At 43.2% G+C, this 21102-nt stretch overlaps 1 protein-coding gene across 6 annotated transcripts in view; it reads left to right on the top strand.

The window, feature by feature from the left end:
- The window catches only part of TAF1 (TATA-box binding protein associated factor 1), a 29971-nt gene continuing 8888 nt past the window's right edge, over window positions 20-21102 (top strand). For 2 of the 6 annotated variants that reach the window (XM_021406481.1, XM_021406479.1), the window contains exons 1-30: window positions 1491-1655; window positions 1855-1972; window positions 2554-2670; window positions 3434-3553; window positions 4024-4265; window positions 5771-5989; window positions 6419-6637; window positions 6809-7010; window positions 8128-8244; window positions 8627-8794; window positions 10341-10468; window positions 10576-10683; window positions 10968-11141; window positions 11246-11419; window positions 11504-11608; window positions 12418-12618; window positions 12921-13062; window positions 13193-13323; window positions 13684-13764; window positions 14137-14286; window positions 14448-14567; window positions 14744-14919; window positions 15602-15843; window positions 16337-16544; window positions 17635-17800; window positions 17964-18175; window positions 18382-18490; window positions 18694-18792; window positions 19588-19765; window positions 20900-20967. In XM_021406481.1, the coding sequence (XP_021262156.1) occupies window positions 1530-1655; window positions 1855-1972; window positions 2554-2670; window positions 3434-3553; window positions 4024-4265; window positions 5771-5989; window positions 6419-6637; window positions 6809-7010; window positions 8128-8244; window positions 8627-8794; window positions 10341-10468; window positions 10576-10683; window positions 10968-11141; window positions 11246-11419; window positions 11504-11608; window positions 12418-12618; window positions 12921-13062; window positions 13193-13323; window positions 13684-13764; window positions 14137-14286; window positions 14448-14567; window positions 14744-14919; window positions 15602-15843; window positions 16337-16544; window positions 17635-17800; window positions 17964-18175; window positions 18382-18490; window positions 18694-18792; window positions 19588-19765; window positions 20900-20967 (4620 nt within the window). In that variant the 5' untranslated portion in view covers window positions 1491-1529. Of the gene's footprint in view, window positions 1656-1854; window positions 1973-2553; window positions 2671-3433; window positions 3554-4023; window positions 4266-5770; window positions 5990-6165; window positions 6289-6418; window positions 6638-6808; window positions 7011-8127; window positions 8245-8626; window positions 8795-10340; window positions 10469-10575; window positions 10684-10967; window positions 11142-11245; window positions 11420-11503; window positions 11609-12417; window positions 12619-12920; window positions 13063-13192; window positions 13324-13683; window positions 13765-14136; window positions 14287-14447; window positions 14568-14743; window positions 14920-15601; window positions 15844-16336; window positions 16545-17634; window positions 17801-17963; window positions 18176-18381; window positions 18491-18693; window positions 18793-19587; window positions 19766-20899; window positions 20968-21102 lie in introns of those variants that run through there. The other 4 variants (XM_021406482.1, XM_021406483.1, XM_021406480.1 and 1 more) reach the window with 4 other exon arrangements.

Here is a 21102-nt window from a genome sequence, read left to right as displayed (position 1 = left end):
TATGTTTTAACTGCTCTTAAATAGGCTTTTAATGTCAACAACAGGCACCTCTTTTTTTTTTTTTTTTAATTTACACAAATTTGCAATTTTGTACTGAAGCTACTACTGTTTTTTAAGAAGTTTTTTTTTTTTCCTTTTTTTACGTGCTGGAATCTCGTAGTTGTGCTGTTCCTTAAGTGGATGGCAATAATGGTGCAGGTGAAGAGCCCTGCGAGCAGGGATGGCTGCACACAGCCCATGGCTGCGGGCTCGCAGAGCAGCTGGCCCGGTGTTAACTGGAAGGGGGAACGGTGCGACGAAATCCTCCTCTTAACCAGCTGATTTCCACGGATTTCCTTTCTGATTGCACGATCCTAGAACGCTCCATCCCCCATCTAGATTGCTAAACAAAAAGATTGCACAGCAGTACCGAGGAGATGAACGGAATAGTGGTGAAACTGAGCGGAAAGTGAACTTTGAACGACTTCCGAGGCCTTGTACGGATTTCAGAGTACCTCATCAGCAGCCCTTTAGGTGCCTTGCGTGTCTGTGCCTTTCTGCCGGGAGCAAAGCTCCTGTGGTTGACAGCGGATTCATTCCAGCATCTCTCCTTCATGAGAATGCCCTCCAGGAGCGTGCACATCCACCGAGCTTTTCCATTCCGCGGGCATTCTCTCCGTTTATAATCTTTTTTTTTGCCTCTTCCTCCAATTCTTGGTGCGTTTAATTGTAAGTAGCGCAGTGCTTCAGCCTACAATCCACTCCCTTCCTCCCCCGCGCCTTCTTTTTTTCCTGTGGACAGGTGACAACCAGATTTCACACAATCACGTGGCTGCGCTTGCTGTGTTGGCGGCAGGTGGGGTTCCCCCGAGTTCAGCTGTGCCAGTTCCCCGTGCTGTTCAAGATTTGGGTTGACCTTGTGGAAACAGGCTCCGAATGCCGCCGCTCACCCGGCAGCTCCTTGCGAGGAGTCCAGTTTTAATCTTTCAGCTCACAAATCGTTTCTCAAACACGGCAGCGTCCTTACAGTACGGCTGTGGCCTTGCACACCGCCTCGAGCAGCTCGGGAGCTGCGCTGTTACGAGGGCGTTCGGACGGGGAAGCGCTTTCTTGGTTTACGGCTGTAGCTGTTGCTGTGGGATTCAAACCAGAGCAGCCTCACTGCTTGAGTGCTAACCCCGCTCTGCGGGACCCCGGTGCTGCGCTGGGCTCGCCTGGAGGAGCGGGCGCTGCGGGATGGCTGCGCCCCGGCCCCGCGCCTCTGCGTCTGGTACTGATACATACACTGGCGACTTGATTTTATACTATAAAAGGATTTGTATTTCAGCTAACAGTTTTAAAAGATTTTTTTTGTTTTTGTTTTTAAATTATGCGAAAATTAAATGGTAATAAAAACCTTTCTCATCCCTCTGGCTCTCGTTAACTCATTCTGCGCTCCGGAGGAGGATCCGGGGCTGTGCGCGGGGCGGCCGCCAGGGGGCGCTGTGCGACGCAGTCGCCCTCGGCGCACCGCCCACTTCCGCTTCCGGCCCGGCGCCGCCGCCGCCGCGATGTCGGACTCGGAGAGCGAGGAGGAGGCGGATGGCGGCCGCGCCGAGCCCTTCTCGCTGGCCGGCTTCCTCTTCGGCAACATCAACGAGGCGGGGCAGCTCGAGGGGGACAGCGTCCTCGACAAGGTAGCGCGGCTGGCTGCGGGACGGCGCTGTCGGTGCCACGGCTGAGGGGAAGGAGAAGAGGGGGCTGAGGGGCGGCGGGAGCCTGGCTAGGCCTCGGCGGGGCGGTGGGTGCCGGGCGGGGGCTGCCGGCACCTGGCTGGGGCTGGGGCGGGGGACGCGGAGGAGCCTCCCTGCTGGGACGTGGCTCTGATCTCTCCAGGAATCCAAGAAGCACCTGGCCGGGTTGGGTGCCCTGGGACTGGGCAACCTGATCACTGAGATCACAGCCAGCGAGGACGAGAACCCGGAGGCTGACGGAGCCCACCTGGATGAGGAAGGTCAGGCACTGGGGTACCCGCAGCTAAACGGCACCGTCAGAGCTCCCCTTAGAGAGGAAAGGGTGCGCCTGGGTCATCTGGGCTGCGAGCACCATGCCTGGTGGCAGGTCCTCTGGCAAAGGCCTTACCTTCTTTTGCTTGGCAGAACGAATCCCATCTTATCTCCCGTTCCCCTTTGCACGCGTTCTCCTGTGCAAGTTTTAGTTTTTTACTTCTTATCCTTTTTTTCTTCCTCATAAATAAATTTAGTCTGTGTTTTCCCTTGTGTTAAACTCTTGCACGCCTATTTAATGCGTAGCTTATTATTATGCCTCTTGTTTATTTATTTATTTGTGAACTTCTGTCACTTACCTGGTGAAACTGTTCAAGGTATTTCTTGTGCTAAACCTGGTTACCTGTAAGTCTGTAGGAGAAATTCAGAGCTTTTGGTTGGAACGAGGAGAAAATATTCTGATGTGAAAAGTTAATTAAACGTATTCCTCTAAGAAAAAGAAGCATAGGGAAGGATTCATGAGTATGTAGTAAAGTCAGTAATATACACTGGGATAACATTTTGTTTGACCAGATATTTTTCTCCATAGGTTGGGTTAAGAGCACAGAAGATGCTGTTGATTACTCAGATATTAATGAAGTGGCAGAAGATGAAAGCCGTAGGTATAAGCAGGCGATGGGCAGCCTGCAGCCAATTGGAAGACAAGGTAAATAGGATTAATGTTACAGCTTTAGTTAGTAGAGTGTGTCTGGGGGCAGTTGGCCGTAGCAGGAATTCTCTTGATGGGAGCTGTTGTGCCTTTTCACTCGCTGTTTCAAGAAGAAAATTAAAGCTTTTGTGAAGCCATGTTCATAGGATAAACTCACTGCTTGCTATCTTCCTGTTTTAAAGAATGAGTTCTTCATCAGAGTTAAACTACACTCAAGAGAGAAACAAACATCCTTCTTTTGTGATCTCCTGCAGAGAATACTAATATGTGCTCGTATTTCTTTAACCTGTGTTCTTAGGGAAAGAGTTATTAAGGCAGTCAGGTGCTTTTCAGAGACAGTCAGAGGTAGAGTAGAGGTCCCAGCCCCTTGGAGAGTAACGTCAGTCATAACCTCTCTCATTTTTTTGGCTCTGATTTCTGTTTCCAAGTGATTTTCTCCAGAAAGTACTTCAGTCCTTTTGTTGGTGCCAGAGATCTCTGTGCAGCAGAAACAGATTTTTAGACACGTGGCTTTCCCTTTTAAGTTCCTATTTAAGTTTCCTTTAAGTGTCTTAAGTTCCAGTATTGCAAATTACTCTGAAGGAAGCTGAGCTGGTAACAGTTTTAGTTATGAAATGAGAATGGTCTTCCTTGCTCAGCTAATAAAGAAGCATGGTATTCCCAACAGGTTGGGACAGGTATGAGATAGTACAGATGGGAAGGTTGTCTTGCTCCTCTTTATAGTCAGCTTAATATACGGTCTTGTCTCCTAACTGGTTAGATGAAGACGAAGATGATTATGATGCTGACTGTGAAGATATTGATTCCAAGTTGATGCCCCCACCACCACCACCTCCAGTACCTGGAAAAAAAGAAGATGAAAAGGATGCAGCTGCCACTGGTGAGTGAATACTTCCTTCTTCCCTCTGGCAATGTGAATGTCTGAAGGAAGCAAACATTGCTGCGTGGCAGTTTGTTCTGCTGAAAGGACCCACACGTCATCAGAATTCTGTCTGCAGACTGCATCTGAAGGTGAGTCTTTGTCCTGATACAGTGTTATGGGACTGTCTGAGATGAGCTCGTGTACGAAACCCAGGGTAAAGTATGATATTTCTGATGACTTAGTGACTGCTAAAATACTGATATTCACAATGAAACTGCTTTTTTATCTCATCCTCTCAGTGTGGCTGGGAAATTCACCTGGAATGCTTACGATAAAATGAAAGGTTAGACAGGAGTGGTACTTGTAACATCTACAGAGGCTTGATTTTTGCATAGCATGGTATAAAAAGTGGATGTGTGGCGTTATGGGTTTGTACTAAGGGACAGGGAGGAAACCTGTTTGTTTATAAGCTGCTTGTTCTATTGTAGTATCTGAAGATGGAGACGGTATCATTTTGCCCTCCATCATTGCTCCTTCCTCTGCTGCCTCTGACAAGGTGGATTTCAGCAGCAGCTCTGATTCTGAATCAGAGATGGGACCTCAAGAATCCAGGCAGGCAGAATCCAAGGAAGGCAAACTCACACTTCCTCTTGCAGGAATCATGCAGCGGGACGCTACCAAACTGTTGCCAAGTGTTACAGAGCTCTTCCCAGAATTTCGACCAGGCAAGGTATTGTTAAAAGCATGGAAAGTGGCAGAAACTATCATGTGAGCTTTTTAAGAATGTATTGTATAGTATTAAGGATATGTAGTAGGTAATTGCATGGATGATCTTGCTCATCTCAGTACTTTCTGGTTTAGTTTCTGTCTACTGCTGTTTCCAGACTCCTTAACATGTAATGCTTTCTGTGACGTATGCAAGAGCCTCTTAAAAAGTCTCATAGAAATGAGGGCATGAAGTAGTATTTGCTGTTCTCTGAGAATCATTTGTGAAAGTTGTTTTTCTCCTTATGAAAATATGAACCTCCCTTCATGATGTTCTGAACTTGATGTGGACTTGCTCAAAAACAATTGTAAAGTTTGTATCCTTTACTTAATTCTCCTTCTAAATATGGATCGGAGATTGGAACAATAAGAAGTTGGTTGAAAGAATGATTTTAAATCCTTGCTGTTAGCTTTCAACTCTTTGCCGTTCGTAACTTTTTCATTTTTTTCAGAAAGCAAATTTATCTCAGTACTTCTTAAAGTTCTCTCAGACAGCAAATGTGTTTGTTGTATTTAATTCATTATTTTGAATACTTAAAACTGTCAGGAGGAGAGGAAATGTGGGAGGGGAGGGAGAGTAAAGATGAGCTTAACGGATGCCGAGCAGTCAGCTGTCAGCTGGGATAGCTTGGCTTTGAGAGTGGCTCCCTCACCGACTTTGTTTAAGAAGCTAAGGATCTTGCCTATTTAAGTGTCTTATTTTAATGAGTTAGCTAATCTCTTTCAATTAGAAATCCAGGTGAATCTCTAACACCAAAGTTAGATCTCTCTTCCTCCAAATCACTTGATGCTCTTAGCTTAAGCAAATCTGGTGTTTCCTGTTTTTTTTTTTTTTCCTTTTTTTTTTTTAATCAGTTATAGCGTATTCATTTCTTTGGTGGTCAACTTTTGATATCAGAAACTGATTCGATGCTGAACATGCTCAAATGGCGCAGAAATCAGCACAAGCTCTGAAGAAAAAAATATCAGTGCATAAAAACAGCGTTCATCGTCGCAGAAGAACCAGAAGGGAAAGTTTTTCATTGTAATTAGTACAGTTTATGGAGGTTGCAGTTTGCAAATAGGGAAACTGCATTGTGATGGAAATAAAAATAAATGTATTTTTCCTGGACCACAGTGTTCGTTTGCCTCTGGTTGCTTAAGAAATCTGTGCTTTCTCTAAGTGTCTTTTAGCTTTGTCTGTTTTGCTGATCACTGTAGTCTCTTCTTCAGTCTCCACATCTTTTGGAAGCTGTGGTGGTTCGAAATGAAAATAATAATTTCCAGGTGTTAATTTTTTTTTTTTTTAATGCTTAATATCAAACAGATGGATCAGTAAGTTTTTTTGAAGTGTAGCAGTGAAATTGTGAAGGGCTTGGGATTGTAGTACAGGCCGAGCCTCTGAATTTCAGAATGTTCTCCTTCATTGTTGCTGTTCAGGTGGGGGGGAAAGAAAGCCAAGCATTCCACGGTGCTTTCTTTCTATTTTAGGTGCTGCGTTTCCTCCGTCTCTTCGGCCCCGGGAAGAATATCCCGTCGGTTTGGCGTAGCGCCCGAAGGAAGCGCAAGAAGAAACATCGGGAGCTGGCGCAAGAAGTGCAGATACAGGAGGGTGAAGTTGTAGTTGAGAGTGGAGCGGAAGGAAAATCTCCCTGGGAATATGAGTTTGCTGCTCCTCCCCCTCCTGAGCAGTGCCTTTCAGACGATGAGGTGGGATATCTGAGACTTAGACAGGGTCGCCAGTTAGCGCTGGGGGTAGCGATGGACTGGACAGCAACTTCTAGAGTAAAGAGCTTTTCCTCCCAAATAAAGCTGGAGCACAGGGTTGGCTTGTATTCCAGCAGTGCAGAAGCTCCTCTCCAGATTCTAGTCAGTGACTTCAGGTGGTTGCTTCTTACTGAGAAGGCTGCATCCATGGTACAGGATCAGTAGGAGAGCTTATCCTCTTTGTATCAAGAAGAAATCTGTGTTCTTGGAAGTCTAATTGCAGAACATTCTTAAGGCAGCTAGTAAGTATGGAAAAGCACTTCTTAGATACACGTTTGTCCTCTGAGAATGAGCTGGGCAACTTGGAAGGATAAACCTGTTACTGATACGTAGACCATTGGTATAACCATTCCCTAATTTGCTATGCTTTAGATTACTATGATGGCACCTGTGGAATCAAAATTTTCTCAGTCAGCTGGTGATACAGACAAAGTGACAGATACGAAGCCTAAAGTGGCAGAATGGCGCTACGGCCCAGCACAGCTCTGGTATGACATGCTGGGCATCCCAGAAGATGGCAGTGGATTTGATTATGGCTTCAAGCTGAAAGAGAAGACAGAGCAGGAGGTTAAAGGACAGACAGATCAGAAGGTGAGAGGGTAACTGGGGATGGGGAGGTGTGGCTCTGGGGATTGCTGTGCACTGAGAGCAGGGCCAGGAGGATGGCTGTGCAGCATACAGTATGAGACTTCTATTTTTTCTCCTTTAGCTTGAAAGTGTAAAGTCAATGTCAGTATTCAAACAACTGTTCTTTCCTTCCAGGATGCGGAGTTGGTGGATGAGAAGGACGATCTGCTAGCTGATGAACACTTCCTTATGGTGACACAGCTCCAGTGGGAAGACGACGTTATATGGAATGGAGAAGATGTCAAACACAAAGGAACCAAAACGCAGCGGGCAAGTTTGGCAGGCTGGCTGCCATCAAGCATGACTAGAAATGCCACTGCATACAATGCTCAGCAAGGTAGGTAGTGATCCGATATGAGCTGTAATTGAGCTGACTCACTGCATGCTTTCCTCTCAAATACAGAGCATAATACTTTTTATGTTTCTTATATCTTGTCTTGCTTCTACAAGAAAAAACAAATGGGAACATCAACTTATATCACACCTATCTTTAGTGTGTCAGTTCTTTGCTGTTCAGCTATTGATACAAAATGCTGAGGATGTGGGAAGGGGCACTGAGGATAGCTTATTATTACAGTTTTCACTTTAGCACAGCTGTACCTGATCTGTCCATCCTGCACTCACGGTGTGGTTCCCATCAAAAGCTGCAGTACATTCTGAATGTGATTCATCCATTCACATATGTTACGTCTTATATGTTCCATGAGTGTAAACTTAAGTGGTACATGTGATGTAGGTTTATGTGAGTTGGTCTGCCGTGGTGGAACAAGGGATCAGGGCAGACACGCTCCACAGAACAATTCCTTCATGCCTGCTTGGCCATCGTCTTCTCTATGACAAGCTTGAGATCAGATGGGAAGCTGCTGGAGGCCAGACCAGCTGTTCTGTTAGTGGTAACTGTCTGCACAGAGCCTCTCCCTTTTATAGGGACCACACAGAAATGCACTCTATGCATTGTTATGCAACATATGCAGAGCTAGCCAAACGTAATTTTGAAAAGGCTGGAGAGTTCAGCAGTAAGCTGTGGGTGAACTTTTTGTAAGTTAGTCTTCATAGAATTGTAGAACCACAGGATGATTTAGGTTGGAAGGGACTTCTAGGATCATCCAGTTCCAACCTTCTGCTATAGCAGGGACACCTCCCTCTAGCCCAGGTTGCTCACAGCCCCATCCATCCAGCCTGGCCCTGAGTGCTTCCGTGGAGGAGGCACCCACAGCCTCGCTGGGCAACCTGTGCCAGTGTCTCACCACCCTCACAGTAAAGAATTTCTTCCTAATATCTAGTCTTACCCATACTAATGACACAATATTCTTTGTGATAGGAGTAGATTCATCCTTGTTCACACTGGAAATCACTCTTTGTGTATCACCGAGTTCTGATTTAAGAACAGTTATCTGCAATACCTCCCTAACTGAATTCAAACTAATGTTACTTTTGTTTTCCTTTTTTTCTAGGGTTGAACCGCAGTGGCTCTTTGCTCAATCCACCCATTCCACTGGCACAGAAACCGGGTGTAGCAGGAGTCTTAGGTATGGCAAAGGGCAAAGAAAAGCAGACCCCTGAACAGCAAGGTAACGGGGATCTTTATTTTCACCCTATGAATAGGTGCACGTAACATATGCTTCTCTGTCGACCTGTGTTCTTTGTAATACTGGGGTCCTCTTTTGGTGACAAGGTGTAGATGAAAGTGTTGCGTGCTTTGCCTTAAAGCCTGTTAAAGGCCTGCTATTTCATTCCTAGAGATTCTCTGTGTTTCAGGGGAGCAAAATCTCTTTAAGTGTTGAACGCTTCCTCTTTGCTTCCAAGTTCAGTTTTCTTTTGCCTTTGAGAATTCCAGTCTCAGAAGGCACAGAAAGATTGGGAAAGTTGAGTAAAGATGATGTGAAGGATGAGTTCTAAAAAGGATTTCTCTCAAGCTAGCTTATAAAAATTTCTACCGTATGATTGTTGCAGTTTCCTTGGATGAAGACAAGCCCTGGTACTCCATTTTCCCAATTGATAATGAAGAATTGGTATATGGCCGGTGGGAAGACAATATCATCTGGGATGATCAGGCAATGGAGACCTACTTGGATCCCCCTGTCTTGACTCTTGATCCAAATGATGAAAACATAATTCTAGGTATGTGGTATCCAGAAATTGGACTCAAATGGGAAAATGCAAGTGGAAATAGAAGCGAGGATTTATAATTGCAATGTAATGGAAATAAATGATCTGGGTCAGTGCTTATGGCCTTTCCTTGTACTGACTTCTGAAAATAATTTGCAAGTGATCGAAGGCCTAATTGAAAGGCAGCAACACTAACAGTGTGGCAAACGCTTTCTGCTCCCAAGATAATAGCAGTAACAGGAGAGTAAAAATTGATGCCCTCAGACTTTATTTCAACATAAATAATCTGACTCCTGGTGTGTTTTAGAACAAGCTGTCTTAATTTTACTTGCAGGCATATTGGTTTGAAGAAGGGAGGGAGGGAAGTAAACCACAGACTAGCCCATGTCATTCTCAATATGAGTTGTAATTAAAGCCTGAAGAAGCAGATTCCATGAGCCTTTTTCAGGCTACAGTAATGGCACATGGAAGCAATGATTCCACATAATACCTGACAACATTTTCACTACTGCTACACACTTAGTACTCCCAGAGTTTGATTTGAATGTACACAGTGCTTATACTGCTGCAAACTGGCAAGATTTTTTGTCTGATGTGAACTCTTAAAATCACAACTTTTAAGTCTACATGTTGGAATCTTCAAGCAGCCTTTTGTAATTTAAGGATAAGTCTATCTGGCTATGGTCTGGATTGCATTTCCTTTCTCAGGAAAGTGGGGGCAGTTACAAGAATTTCTGTATGGGTTGGTTGGAGTGCTTATTATTAGCCTGAAACCTTGACAGTCGCTCATAATTTCAGCTTTGTTAAAGTACAAAACAACCAAAAACTTCCAAACTTGGATTTTTTTTCTGTGTCTGAAATACACAACAAAATTGCAGATGTTTATGTAAATAAATGACAAAGGTGAACCATTCATATTTAAAGTAATACGAGACCTCTGCATGAAGTTGATGTAGCGTTTACTAAGCCAATGTTGCCAGTCTCTGATTCTCATGTGAAAGTCTTACTGGAGAATCCAGTCTTCTCCAGCTGTGAACTTTCAAATTCACACTACTTGGCAAGAATGTTTTGGGAATCCCTTTTGGATTCAGGTCCATATTAGCTTTGGATTCAGACTCACTTTCAAGTTGTGTATGTACATGGGAAAGAAAAGGTTTATGAATACCCATATTTAGGGAACGATATTGGCACTCCTCTGACCTTGACCCTCCACTCTTTAGAACAGCTTTGGCAGAGCAGATGCTGTTTCTTGTTATTAGTAAATTGTATTGAGCAATGGATACCCCATGTTTGTTGGATACTATCTGAAACAGTATACACCTGACAAAAATTCACTGACGTGTACTACAGATGCCACCTCTGTGAGGACAGTTTCTTACAGTGTGGAAACTGGGGCTACAAAGAAAAAGGGAAGAGGAGAATGGGAGGAGGATGGTCACCTCAGAAACTGAACAAAAGGGCTAAAAAGTCTTCACCAAGCTCCAGCTTAGCAGGAAGCTGTGATACTGAAAAGGGACGCTAGGAGGAGTGCCTACAGTGTGTTTACTTGTCTTTTTAGAAATTCCTGATGAAAAGGAAGAAATGACTTTGAACTCTCCATCCAAGGAAAACAAGAAAGAATCTTCTCTAAAGAAGAGCCGAATACTGTTGGGAAAAACAGGTGTCATAAAGGAAGAACCACAGCAGGTTAGCATAAGCTTTAATGTTTTGCAGGTTGGGAATGACCTGAAAGGAGTGACTGATTGATTGATTGATTTGACACCTGTCTCACTCTCTGTTTAATATTGAATTAGAACATGTCTCAGCCAGAGGTGAAGGATCCCTGGAACCTCTCCAATGATGAGTTTTACTACCCTAAGCAGCAGGGACTTCGAGGAACCTTTGGAGGCAACATCATCCAGGTAGTCACAGCAGTACTGAGTATAGAATGAGAGACGGATTCTCTTGGTAATGAACTTTCTAGCTGAAAATATGATATATATCATATATATATCTTATATATATTGACTTTCTGTCAAAGAGTTAACATGTATGGTAATAAGTGAGTTTGAATGCCCTGGTATTACTACCAGCAGACCTGAAAGATAGTACTAAGTTCTGTTATATAAGGATCAACCAAATTGGAGGATGATCTTGAGATGCTGTGTGTCATTCTTTCCTAATATCTACTTTGTTCCTGTGTTAGCACTCTATTCCAGCAGTGGAACTTCGCCAGCCGTTCTTTCCCACCCATATGGGTCCTATGAAGCTTCGACAATTTCATCGGCCTCCCTTGAAGAAATACTCTTTTGGTGCCCTGTCCCAGCCAGGGCCCCATGCCGTGCAACCTCTACTGAAGCACATAAAAAAGAAAGCGAAGGTAACAGTTATTTTTCTCAGTGTATGGTGTCTGCTGTGGCTCCATTTGCACAGCAGATCTATTTAACGTGCTGTTTTCCTCATGCTGTCTTTTCACTGGCACAGATGAGAGAGCAGGAGCGTCAGGCTTCTGGTGGGGGTGAAATGTTTTTCATGCGCACACCGCAGGACCTGACTGGCAAGGATGGAGATCTCATTCTTGCTGAATACAGTGAGGAAAACGCTCCTTTAATGATGCAGGTTGGCATGGCAACAAAGATAAAAAATTACTACAAAAGGGTGAGTGCATAAGTTTTGCTGTTGGACAGTAATTTTCTTCTGCCTCTTGCTGTGTGCTAATTGCACTTTCACTGCGTGTTGCAGAAACCTGGCAAAGATCCGGGAGCTCCAGACTGTAAATACGGAGAGACTGTTTATTGTCACACTTCTCCATTCCTGGGTTCTCTGCATCCAGGCCAGCTACTGCAGGTGAGAAAAACAGGTGTGCCAGATTCGGTTTAATTTTTGGTTTAAGTCTCTGTGTTCATAGATAACAGTGCAGTTGTTGGCCTTTATTTATTTTTTTTCATGTCTCTCTGTTGTGTGGTTTTCAACATTTTGTAGGAATGGTAGGAATTGCAGGAGGTGAATCTTTCCTGTTTTGCTCTGTAAGGACATTAGAAGTTCTGTTCTTAGAGAAGTCTAAACAGAAGGCTAAGCCTGCTTGAATGCTGGGAAATTCAGTTAAGCCAGAGTTGGAGGGGGATAGAAAACATGGATTTATCATGATTCGTGGTGTGTGAGCAAAAACGCGCGTGTTCTTTCTGAGAATTGCACTGTTAATTGTCTGCTGGGTGTCAGCTGGATACTAGTCAGGTGAGAAGAATTCTGCTATGACGAGCCTTTCTGTGTTGTTAAAATACATGCAGTTGAGATGAGGAGACAAATTAAGAATGGTGTAAGGAACAACTGGTTACAGAAGCCAAGATAATTGTGAAAATAAATCAATTCCAATTAAGGCTAGTTGCTGTTGTGGCAGCAATAATTGTGTCCACGACTGTACCACGGGAAAAGAAAATAAGATGAAGCCCTGTAGTAGAGAATAATCACAGAACTAATAATGCTACTTGTTCAAGCCAAAGAGGACTTCATGTCTACATGCACTGTGTTATTAATGATGGTGCACCCTTAGAATGATTGGGGGTTTTGGTTTCTTTTTGAGATGTTTTTCCTAGATGGTGTTAGAGAAAATTTGATCAAAACCTAACTTTCAGACTTCAATTTGTTTCTCTTGTTAGGCGTTTGAAAACAACCTTTTCCGGGCCCCTATCTATTTACATAAGATGCCTGAGACAGATTTCCTGATTATCCGGACACGACAAGGCTATTATGTTCGAGAATTAGTGGATATTTTTGTCGTTGGTCAGGAGTGCCCACTTTATGAAGTACCTGGTCCGAACTCGAAACGAGCAAACACCCATATCAGAGATTTTCTGCAGGTATGTGATGAAGGTAGCTTGGGGATCTGAGGGGTCTTTAGGGAAATCAAGTTTCTGTTCAAGGCATGGACGTTCCTGATGTGGTAATGTAGAAAATTTCAAGGCGATTATTTTTTGCATGTTGTTCTCAAAAGTGGCTGCACTTGAAGCAGCTATGTGGCTTGGAAAACCTTACTAGGTAAACTTAACAAGAAACAATGAGTTTTCAGTAGGAAGTCTGAAGTAGTGTAAGAATAGCGTTGTTTACACTGTCTCTGCAGCTTTGTTGTATTCTTTCTTCGGACTTGAGTTTTGTTTTGTAGGTTTTCATTTATCGCCTCTTCTGGAAAAGCAGAGACCGTCCTCGGAGGATTCGCATGGAGGATATCAAGAAGGCCTTCCCCTCACACTCAGAGAGCAGCATCCGAAAGCGGCTAAAGCTCTGTGCTGATTTCAAACGTACAGGTACTTTGGATTTGTCATGCTTGCATAATGGCATTGCAGCAGGATGCCAAATCTTGAAATACAGTAAGAACTATGATGGCATCCGATATTTGTAGGATACTACTCCGTGTTTGATCTGTGCATTTCTCAGGGATGGACTCAAACTGGTGGGTTTTAAAGCCAGATTTCAGATTGCCAACAGAGGAAGAGATCAGAGCAATGGTATCCCCAGAGCAGTGCTGTGCTTACTACAGCATGATTGCAGCTGAGCAGCGACTGAAGGTAAATGTTCCTTGTTGCCAATAAGGTAAGTTACTGACAAATAGTTCTGTGAAGGATGAGGTTAGGAAACACCTTCAGCCTAAAACTAATTTTGCTGTATAGTAGGCAAATTAGGCCCCTGACAATTGGGCAACTTGCTAAATTTTCTGCTGCGTAAGAAGGGAGATAAGAATATAAAGGTTCTCAAAGAACTTCTGCCTGGTATTTCGATGTTAAGCTAGCTGTGGTCAAAGGTAGCAAAGGAAAGTTGTAGGCAAGTGTTTCTATTTCTGTCTGGACCTCTGCAGCATAAAGTAAGCAGTAGGTTACAGGGCTGGACTGTGAGGGGAAAAATATGGCTTGTATAATATTTTTCTGCAGGATGCAGGTTATGGGGAGAAATCCTTCTTTGCACCAGAAGAAGAGAATGAAGAGGATTTCCAAATGAAGATCGATGATGAGGTACTTATCAGAGTGATGTAAGGAAGGGGTGCCATCCAGAGGGACCTGAACAGGCTTGAAAAATGGACCCATGTGAACCTAATGAGGTTTAACAGGGCCAAGTGCAAGGGGTTGCAGTTGGGTCGGGGCAATCCCAGATATGAGTACAGTCTGGGAGAAGAAGTCCTTGAGAGTAGCCCTGTGGAGAGGGATTGGGGGGTTCTGGTGGATGAAAAGCTGCACATGAGCCAGCAGTGTGCACTTGTGGCCTGGAAGGACGACTGTATCCTGTGCTGCATCAAAAAGAGGAGTGGAAGAACTGCAAATAAAAAGCTTGGAATTGTCTGTGGTGGTAGCAGGATTGTTATGACATGTTTCTTTTCTTGCTGGCAGGTGCGCACGGCTCCATGGAACACCACACGAGCCTTCATTGCTGCTATGAAGGGCAAGTGTCTTCTAGAAGTGACTGGTGTAGCAGATCCTACTGGCTGTGGTGAAGGATTTTCTTATGTGAAGATTCCAAACAAACCAACTCAGCAAAAGGTATCGTTGCCAAGGTTAGGTTGAACAAGAAGCAGTAAGTGGGAAGTCATGCAAGAGAAGGGGAATTAGTATGGAGTATTGGTTGGAGAAAACATCTGAAAATGGCCCTGGGAAAGATTTCTATGTGAAGTTGTTCATAGGCTGTATCTTTCTCTGAACAGGATGATAAGGAGCCCCAGCCTGTGAAAAAGACAGTAACTGGGACAGATGCTGATCTTCGTCGACTTTCTCTCAAAAATGCCAAACAGCTTCTGCGTAAATTTGGAGTCCCTGAGGAGGAGGTGAGCCTGAACCTGTAGCAGAAAAATACAAAGTTCTCTTCATTGATGGTTTCAGCCACACATGGTGGAAGGGATATACGCTTTTCTAGTCATATGGTAAGAAAGTTGAAATCCACAGTCAGCTACCTCGGTTGCATGTCTCTAAAGCCATTTCTGTTCTGTCTTCCTCTCCACAGATAAAAAAGCTGTCCCGATGGGAAGTAATTGATGTGGTACGCACCATGTCTACAGAGCAGGCTCGTTCAGGGGAAGGCCCTATGAGCAAATTTGCACGTGGGTCTCGGTTTTCTGTAGCAGAACATCAAGAGAGATACAAAGAGGAGTGTCAGCGCATTTTTGATTTGCAAAATAAGTAAGTTCTTATCTGATGTTTGCAGCTGTGATCCCCACCCTGTCCCCACCTTGAAAGTCCAGAACTATGAGTGCCTGGGGCTCTGTGATATGTAGTGGTATGGTTGTTGATCCATCTGGTTGGGCCCACAAAATACAAAGAGGGCTTTGGTCATTACTGTTAACTTCAGGCTTGGTTTTGGTGTTTTGCTGTTGTAGACCTTTTGGAAAGGCAGAATGAGTCACGTGGCCTGCCACATGAAATAGCGTGAGGGGTTCCACAGATCAATGTACCAACCAATTTCCTTCTCTTTCTTTCCCTTTTTTTTCCCCTCTCCTTTCTTTTGCTATAACTCTGCTGAGTAACAGTTAACAATTCTATGTCCTATTCTTTAGGGCTGCCAGACTTTTCATGAATTATTTCTTGCTGTGGCTCAAGAGCTGATAGTAGTGTTACTGTAGTGTATAATGTTAGTGTTATATAGTGTATAGTGATATAGTAGTGTTGATGATAGAGAAATTGAGTTGATGGAGAAGACAGGCTTGAGACAACTGATAATTTGGACATTTGGATTACAAGAAGACTGAGAAGGGAATACAGTAGGCTTATTAGAGATTTGCAGCATTAACTTTGAAACCTTTGTGTCGTTTTTACTTTTGTATTTCTGAGAAGTAACTGACGTTCAAGGTGCCTCCTGTTTCAGGGTTCTGGAATCCACTGAGATCCTGTCAACCGACACAGACAGCAGCTCAGCTGAAGACAGTGACTTTGAAGAGATGGGAAAGAACATTGAGAATATGTTACAGAACAAGAAAACTAGTTCTCAGCTCTCTCGGGAGAGAGAGGAGCAGGAACGAAAGGAGTTGCAGAGGATGCTGTTGGGAGAAGACAGTGGGAATGACAAAGACAGGGGCAAAAAGGACAGGAGAGACAAAAAGGGGCTGTGTAAGTAACTGCAGCAACCAGAATGTGACTAGTCCTGCCTTTCAGAACGTGAAAGTATTGACACATATCTAGGGCTTTTTCCTTCTGAGGATTTACTGGCTGGATATACATTTGAAGTGTTGTCTTTGCCCAGTGGCTTTGGCTGTTTCTCCCTTCCCCCTCCCTCTTTTTTTTTTTTTTTTTGAGTAATTTTTTCAAGATGTGTTCACAAGTAGAAGGGTGTTCTTGCAACCAGTTTGTGGTACTCTCATTGGATCTTGTGTTTATGCACAACTATGTGTGAAACAGATACACCCAGTATGTGGGCAGACCGCAGTCTGTTATGTGCTATAGCAGTGTGGAATTTGTTAATTGGAGGTAAATGAGATCCTCGGTCAGTCGCCAGGCTTGGATATCCTGGAGACCTGTGTATTTTAAGTGTATTCTGCCAGAGAACCTGACGTGTCTGTAGCTGGTAGGTAGAGGGTAATAAAGCACTCCTTTGTACCATTAGCTTCAGGAGCCTCTGCAAGCTCTCACAAAGATGATGACACTGCCTCGGTAACCAGCCTCAATTCCTCCGCCACCGGCCGCCGCCTCAAGATCTATCGCACGTTTAGAGACGAGGATGGGAAGGAATACGTGAGATGTGAGACGGTTCGGAAGCCCTCTGTCATTGATGCCTACTGCCGCATACGGACGACCAAAGATGAAGAGTTCATGTAAGACCAATCTGATTTATTTTTTTTCTTTGCCTGTCGACTATTTCGTAGTATTGTGAGGAGGAAGCAACCGTGTCGATAAATGGTTTGTATTTACGGAAAAATGTAATCTAGTTTAGTTAAATTGGAAATACCAGCTTTATTGCTGTTGAAGGAAGGGCCTGGTGGCTGTTTCAAAGGAGACTTTCCTTCAGTGGGGTTCAATTTTAAATGCTCCAAAGAGCGAGGGATATTGGAATAGGGAATGAAATCCTGATAAGGTCCAAACATTTCTCTGCTGGCTGCAGAAGTTTGGAAAGCTGCCATGAAACCATCCTTCCCCTTTTCTAGTTTGCTTTTATAGCATCTACCTGCCTTCTGTGAGTAGCAGACCCTTTTCCTTGGCTCCCATTAAGAAGCTCCAGTGTTAGCAATGAGCCAAGGTATCACTGGTCTTTTTTTCTGCACTTTCAGTAAGTGAAATTCAAAACACTGTGCAGAGTGGCATCAGGCATTCTATTTCTTTGGCATCTAAAGTCATGCAGTGTTGGTTAAAGTGGTTATGGCTTTGGTCCTCTGACCCATGACATGGTGCTGTTTTCTTTGTGAAGCCTTTGGAAATGGTGCTTGTGAAAACTGCACACAACTCCAAGAAGCCAATGGTGTGAAACAAGTGAGTGCAGAAGCCTGACACTGTAATTATTCAGAGAAATGGTGATTTCATGGCTGTCCGTGCAGAGGATATTAGGAGTTTTGTCCATTGTTTGATTCTAGGGGAGAGAAATAACGTTTGGTCATACAGTTATTCTGCGTAATATAATGTGTAAAGAGGTTGAATAAAGATTGAATAAAAATGAATAGCTTATTTCATAGCCTTAACGTTATTTATAGTATGTTTATGCTAGAAGACTGTGTGTTTAACTGAAGTTCTAAAATAACCTTCATCGTGTTGGAAGCTAAAGAACTTAGCCTGAGATACTCTGGCTTCTCCAGTTTTGCGATAGAGGTTCAAATCCTAGGAAAGTTGTATTGACAGAAGAGCACGTGGTAAATCATCAACTCAGTAGAAAAAAATTTGTTATGTGTTTTTTCTCTTCTTCTCCTCCTTCAGTCGAAAGTTTGCTCTGTTTGATGAACAGCACCGGGAGGAGATGCGGAAGGAGCGACGCAGGATCCAGGAACAATTACGACGATTAAAACGGAACCAAGAAAAAGAGAAACTCAAGGGCCCTCCAGAAAAGAAGCCCAAGAAAATGAAAGAACGTCCAGACCTGAAAGTAAGCATATCCATATGTTAAGCGTGCTAACGAATCTTGGGTATTGGAGAAGTGTTCTGTTCTGTGATGTACTAAAGGTCTAAGGGATTTTAATGATCCTCTGCCTCAAGACTGGGAGTCTAAGTATGAATTCTGACCTGCCACCTTTCTTATATCTTTGTAGCTGAAATGTGGAGCGTGTGGTGCAATTGGCCATATGAGGACTAATAAGTTCTGCCCTCTTTACTACCAAACAAATGCCCCACCTTCTAATCCTGTTGCAATGACAGAAGAGCAGGAAGAAGAGCTGGAAAAAACAGTCATTCACAATGATAATGAAGAACTCATCAAAGTAGAAGGAACAAAAATTGTCCTTGGAAAGCAACTGATAGAGAGGTAAGGGAAGAAGTTGAATATTCACATGCGTATTAATCACGGGAATGAAGTGACAGGACTTTACATAGAACATAACTACTGTATTTTGATAGTGTCTGTCATTGACCATGGCCAATGTTAAGGGAATATTGGCTTGGAAGGGAAAATGGGCTTGGATCACAAGAGAAAGTTTTATGCTGTTTTCTTTTTTTTTTTTTTTTAACTAGTGCGGATGAGGTTCGCAGGAAATCACTGGTCCTGAAGTTTCCTAAGCAGCAGCTTCCTCCAAAGAAGAAGCGACGAGTAGGGACAACTGTCCACTGTGACTACCTGAATGTGAGTGAATGTGTCACTGAGCTGACTGCAGCATCTCTGTTTCTGTTTGTACCAGCTGGACAGTTCCTTTACTTCTGCACATCCTCAGCACACACCACAGACACCTACCCAGAACATTAGTAAACTGAATTGCCTACGGCTTCTGTAGGTTAATACTTTGCATTTTAGAGCTGCCTTAACTTTTCTGCCTCTTTTTTCTTAAGCGTCCTCATAAATCCATCCACCGACGACGAACGGATCCCATGGTGACGCTGTCGTCCATCTTGGAGGGCATCATCAATGATATGAGGGATCTTCCTAATGTAAGTCTAAGCTAAGAGACCAAAAACCTTCTTGAGCAACACAGTTAAAATGGATTATACACCAGAATGATGCAAGTCTTTCCTGAGATGAATATGCCACTTCTTTTCCCACTGCACCATCTGTGCTACCTGTGGGGAGTCTAAACCAGTACTCCTTGTTTTCCTTCTTATTTTCTGTGTTACTGTGTTGCAAGTGTTGTTTGGGAAAGCTCAGCAATCAGCATGGATTGTCTGGGTTGTTTACTTTGTAAGGCTTTTGAGCCTTGGGAAAGTGGTGATGGTGTTCTAGCAAGAAAGGAATCATTTATTTGTTCTACCTTCCTGTGTCAGCTGGAGAGATTTGGGAAATATCTTTTCCTCAGAACTTTTAACATTTTTCTAATTGCTCTCTGCTATTATGACACATAGAATCATAGAATCATAGAATTGCTCAGGTTGGGAAGGAGCTTCAAGATCATCAAGTCCAACCGCAGCCTAACCATACTGCTCTAACAACCCACTGCTAAATCATGTCCCCGAGCACCGATTTATCCTGCAATGAAGGCAGCTGATAGAAGAATAGAAAGAACTTTTGTTCTGCATAAACAAACACTGCACCTGAGAATCCTTTCAATAATGGTATTAAAGAACATTTTGTAGAAGAAAAAAATAGCTGAGCTCATCTTATTTTCCTTGATGCAATTAAAGAACTGATTGCTTAAAAACTTTCTGCTTCAGTGCCCGTGGAGATTAAATTGAGATTGACTGTACTAGTGCTTTGTTAATAAGCATTCCTTTTTCTCTTCTCGTCCTCAGACATATCCCTTTCACACGCCAGTAAATCCAAAAGTTGTCAAAGATTATTATAAGATTATTACTCGGCCTATGGATTTGCAGACCTTGCGTGAAAACGTTCGTAAGCGGCAATATCCTTCCAGGGAGGAGTTCAGAGAACACCTGGAGCTGATTGTTAAGAACAGTGCAACGTACAATGGTAAGCTGTTAGCAATGCAGGGAAACTGTTTTTGCTAGTGTTTTGTACTTGTATGAGAGATGAATCTATTTCTTTTAGGAATAATGTGAACTTATTTTCTCGATGACATGCTTTAGTGAAGCACACATTGAATCTTTCAAATACGATCTATCAAATCTATCCAGTAAGAATCATTGACACCTTTTAGAGCTATTGCTTTAGAATATGCAGCTCTGAGTAGAGTTTACCGTAATGATTTTACACTTATTGGTTCTTGGTTGCAGTAATTTTTTTCCTAATTGGAAAGGTCAGAAAGCTTGCATGAAAAGAAATAACAAGCATAGATGCTGAAGTAGATAATGCAGCTGTTAGGAAAAGGTGCCAGTTCACTGAGCAACTGTAAGTCAACTGTATGCTGACTGCTGGTAGAAAAATCTTTGTCCAGAACGTACTCATTTGGCAGCTAAACATTTTCTAGCTGCACTGAATCTCTCTCTGGGCTGTACAGCAGCTGGGGTGACACTAGTGGCACTTGTTTCATGCCTTTACTGCTTCCTTTATTATTTCAACAGCTAACTCCTTGTTTTATCCTAATTAAAGAGATATTCTTTCATAGTTCTGTTGCAAATACTCGTTTTCGTGTACCGTGGAATTATTTAAAGCAGTGTTTTTGGTTTTCAGAGTATTTTTTAAATGTTCATCTTGACTTTCTCAGTGGTTCTGCTCTACTGACTGGATTTAATGAAACAAATAGACATTTTAAGACTTATACCTTGAAATTTTGGGAGAGTTGGAAGCCTTAGCAGCCAGTATTCCACAGGCACAGCTGCTTTCCCATAGAGCTTCTTAAAACTTAACAAAATATACACTAGAAGTGTGAATATTTGCTACAAATAACCTTTTATCTCATAAAACTCATACTAAACTTTAGTTATCGTGTGTGTTAAGGATATATTTGAGAACAGACTCCCAGCTGTAGTTGAAACATAAGCAGTGATGCTTAGGAGTAAGGATTAATTCATGTTGTTATGAAAGCGGTCTTTTTAATTCTTTGAAATATTACATCATCAGGAGGTGTTCACTGATGTGTTGCTGAGTTCTGAAAGCTTCCATCAGGGCCAGAGTTATCTCACTGTTCCTGCCGTGTGTTTGCAGGGCCCAAGCACTCACTGACCCAGATATCTCAGTCCATGCTGGATCTGTGTGATGAAAAGCTGAAGGAGGCAAGTCTTGTGAATGAGCTGGGACCAGAGTGGAGAGGGAGGGATGGTTGGGGGTGCTTGAGGATAGAGGTCATGGGTAGGCAAAACACAAGGCTTTAGTAAGGAAAGAAGAATAAGGGAACTTTCTGTGTTGGT

The sequence above is a fragment of the Numida meleagris genome, chromosome 8, assembly GCF_002078875.1.
Source record: "Numida meleagris isolate 19003 breed g44 Domestic line chromosome 8, NumMel1.0, whole genome shotgun sequence".
Lineage (NCBI taxonomy): Eukaryota > Metazoa > Chordata > Aves > Galliformes > Numididae > Numida > Numida meleagris.
This window is presented reverse-complemented; position numbering and strand designations above follow the sequence as displayed.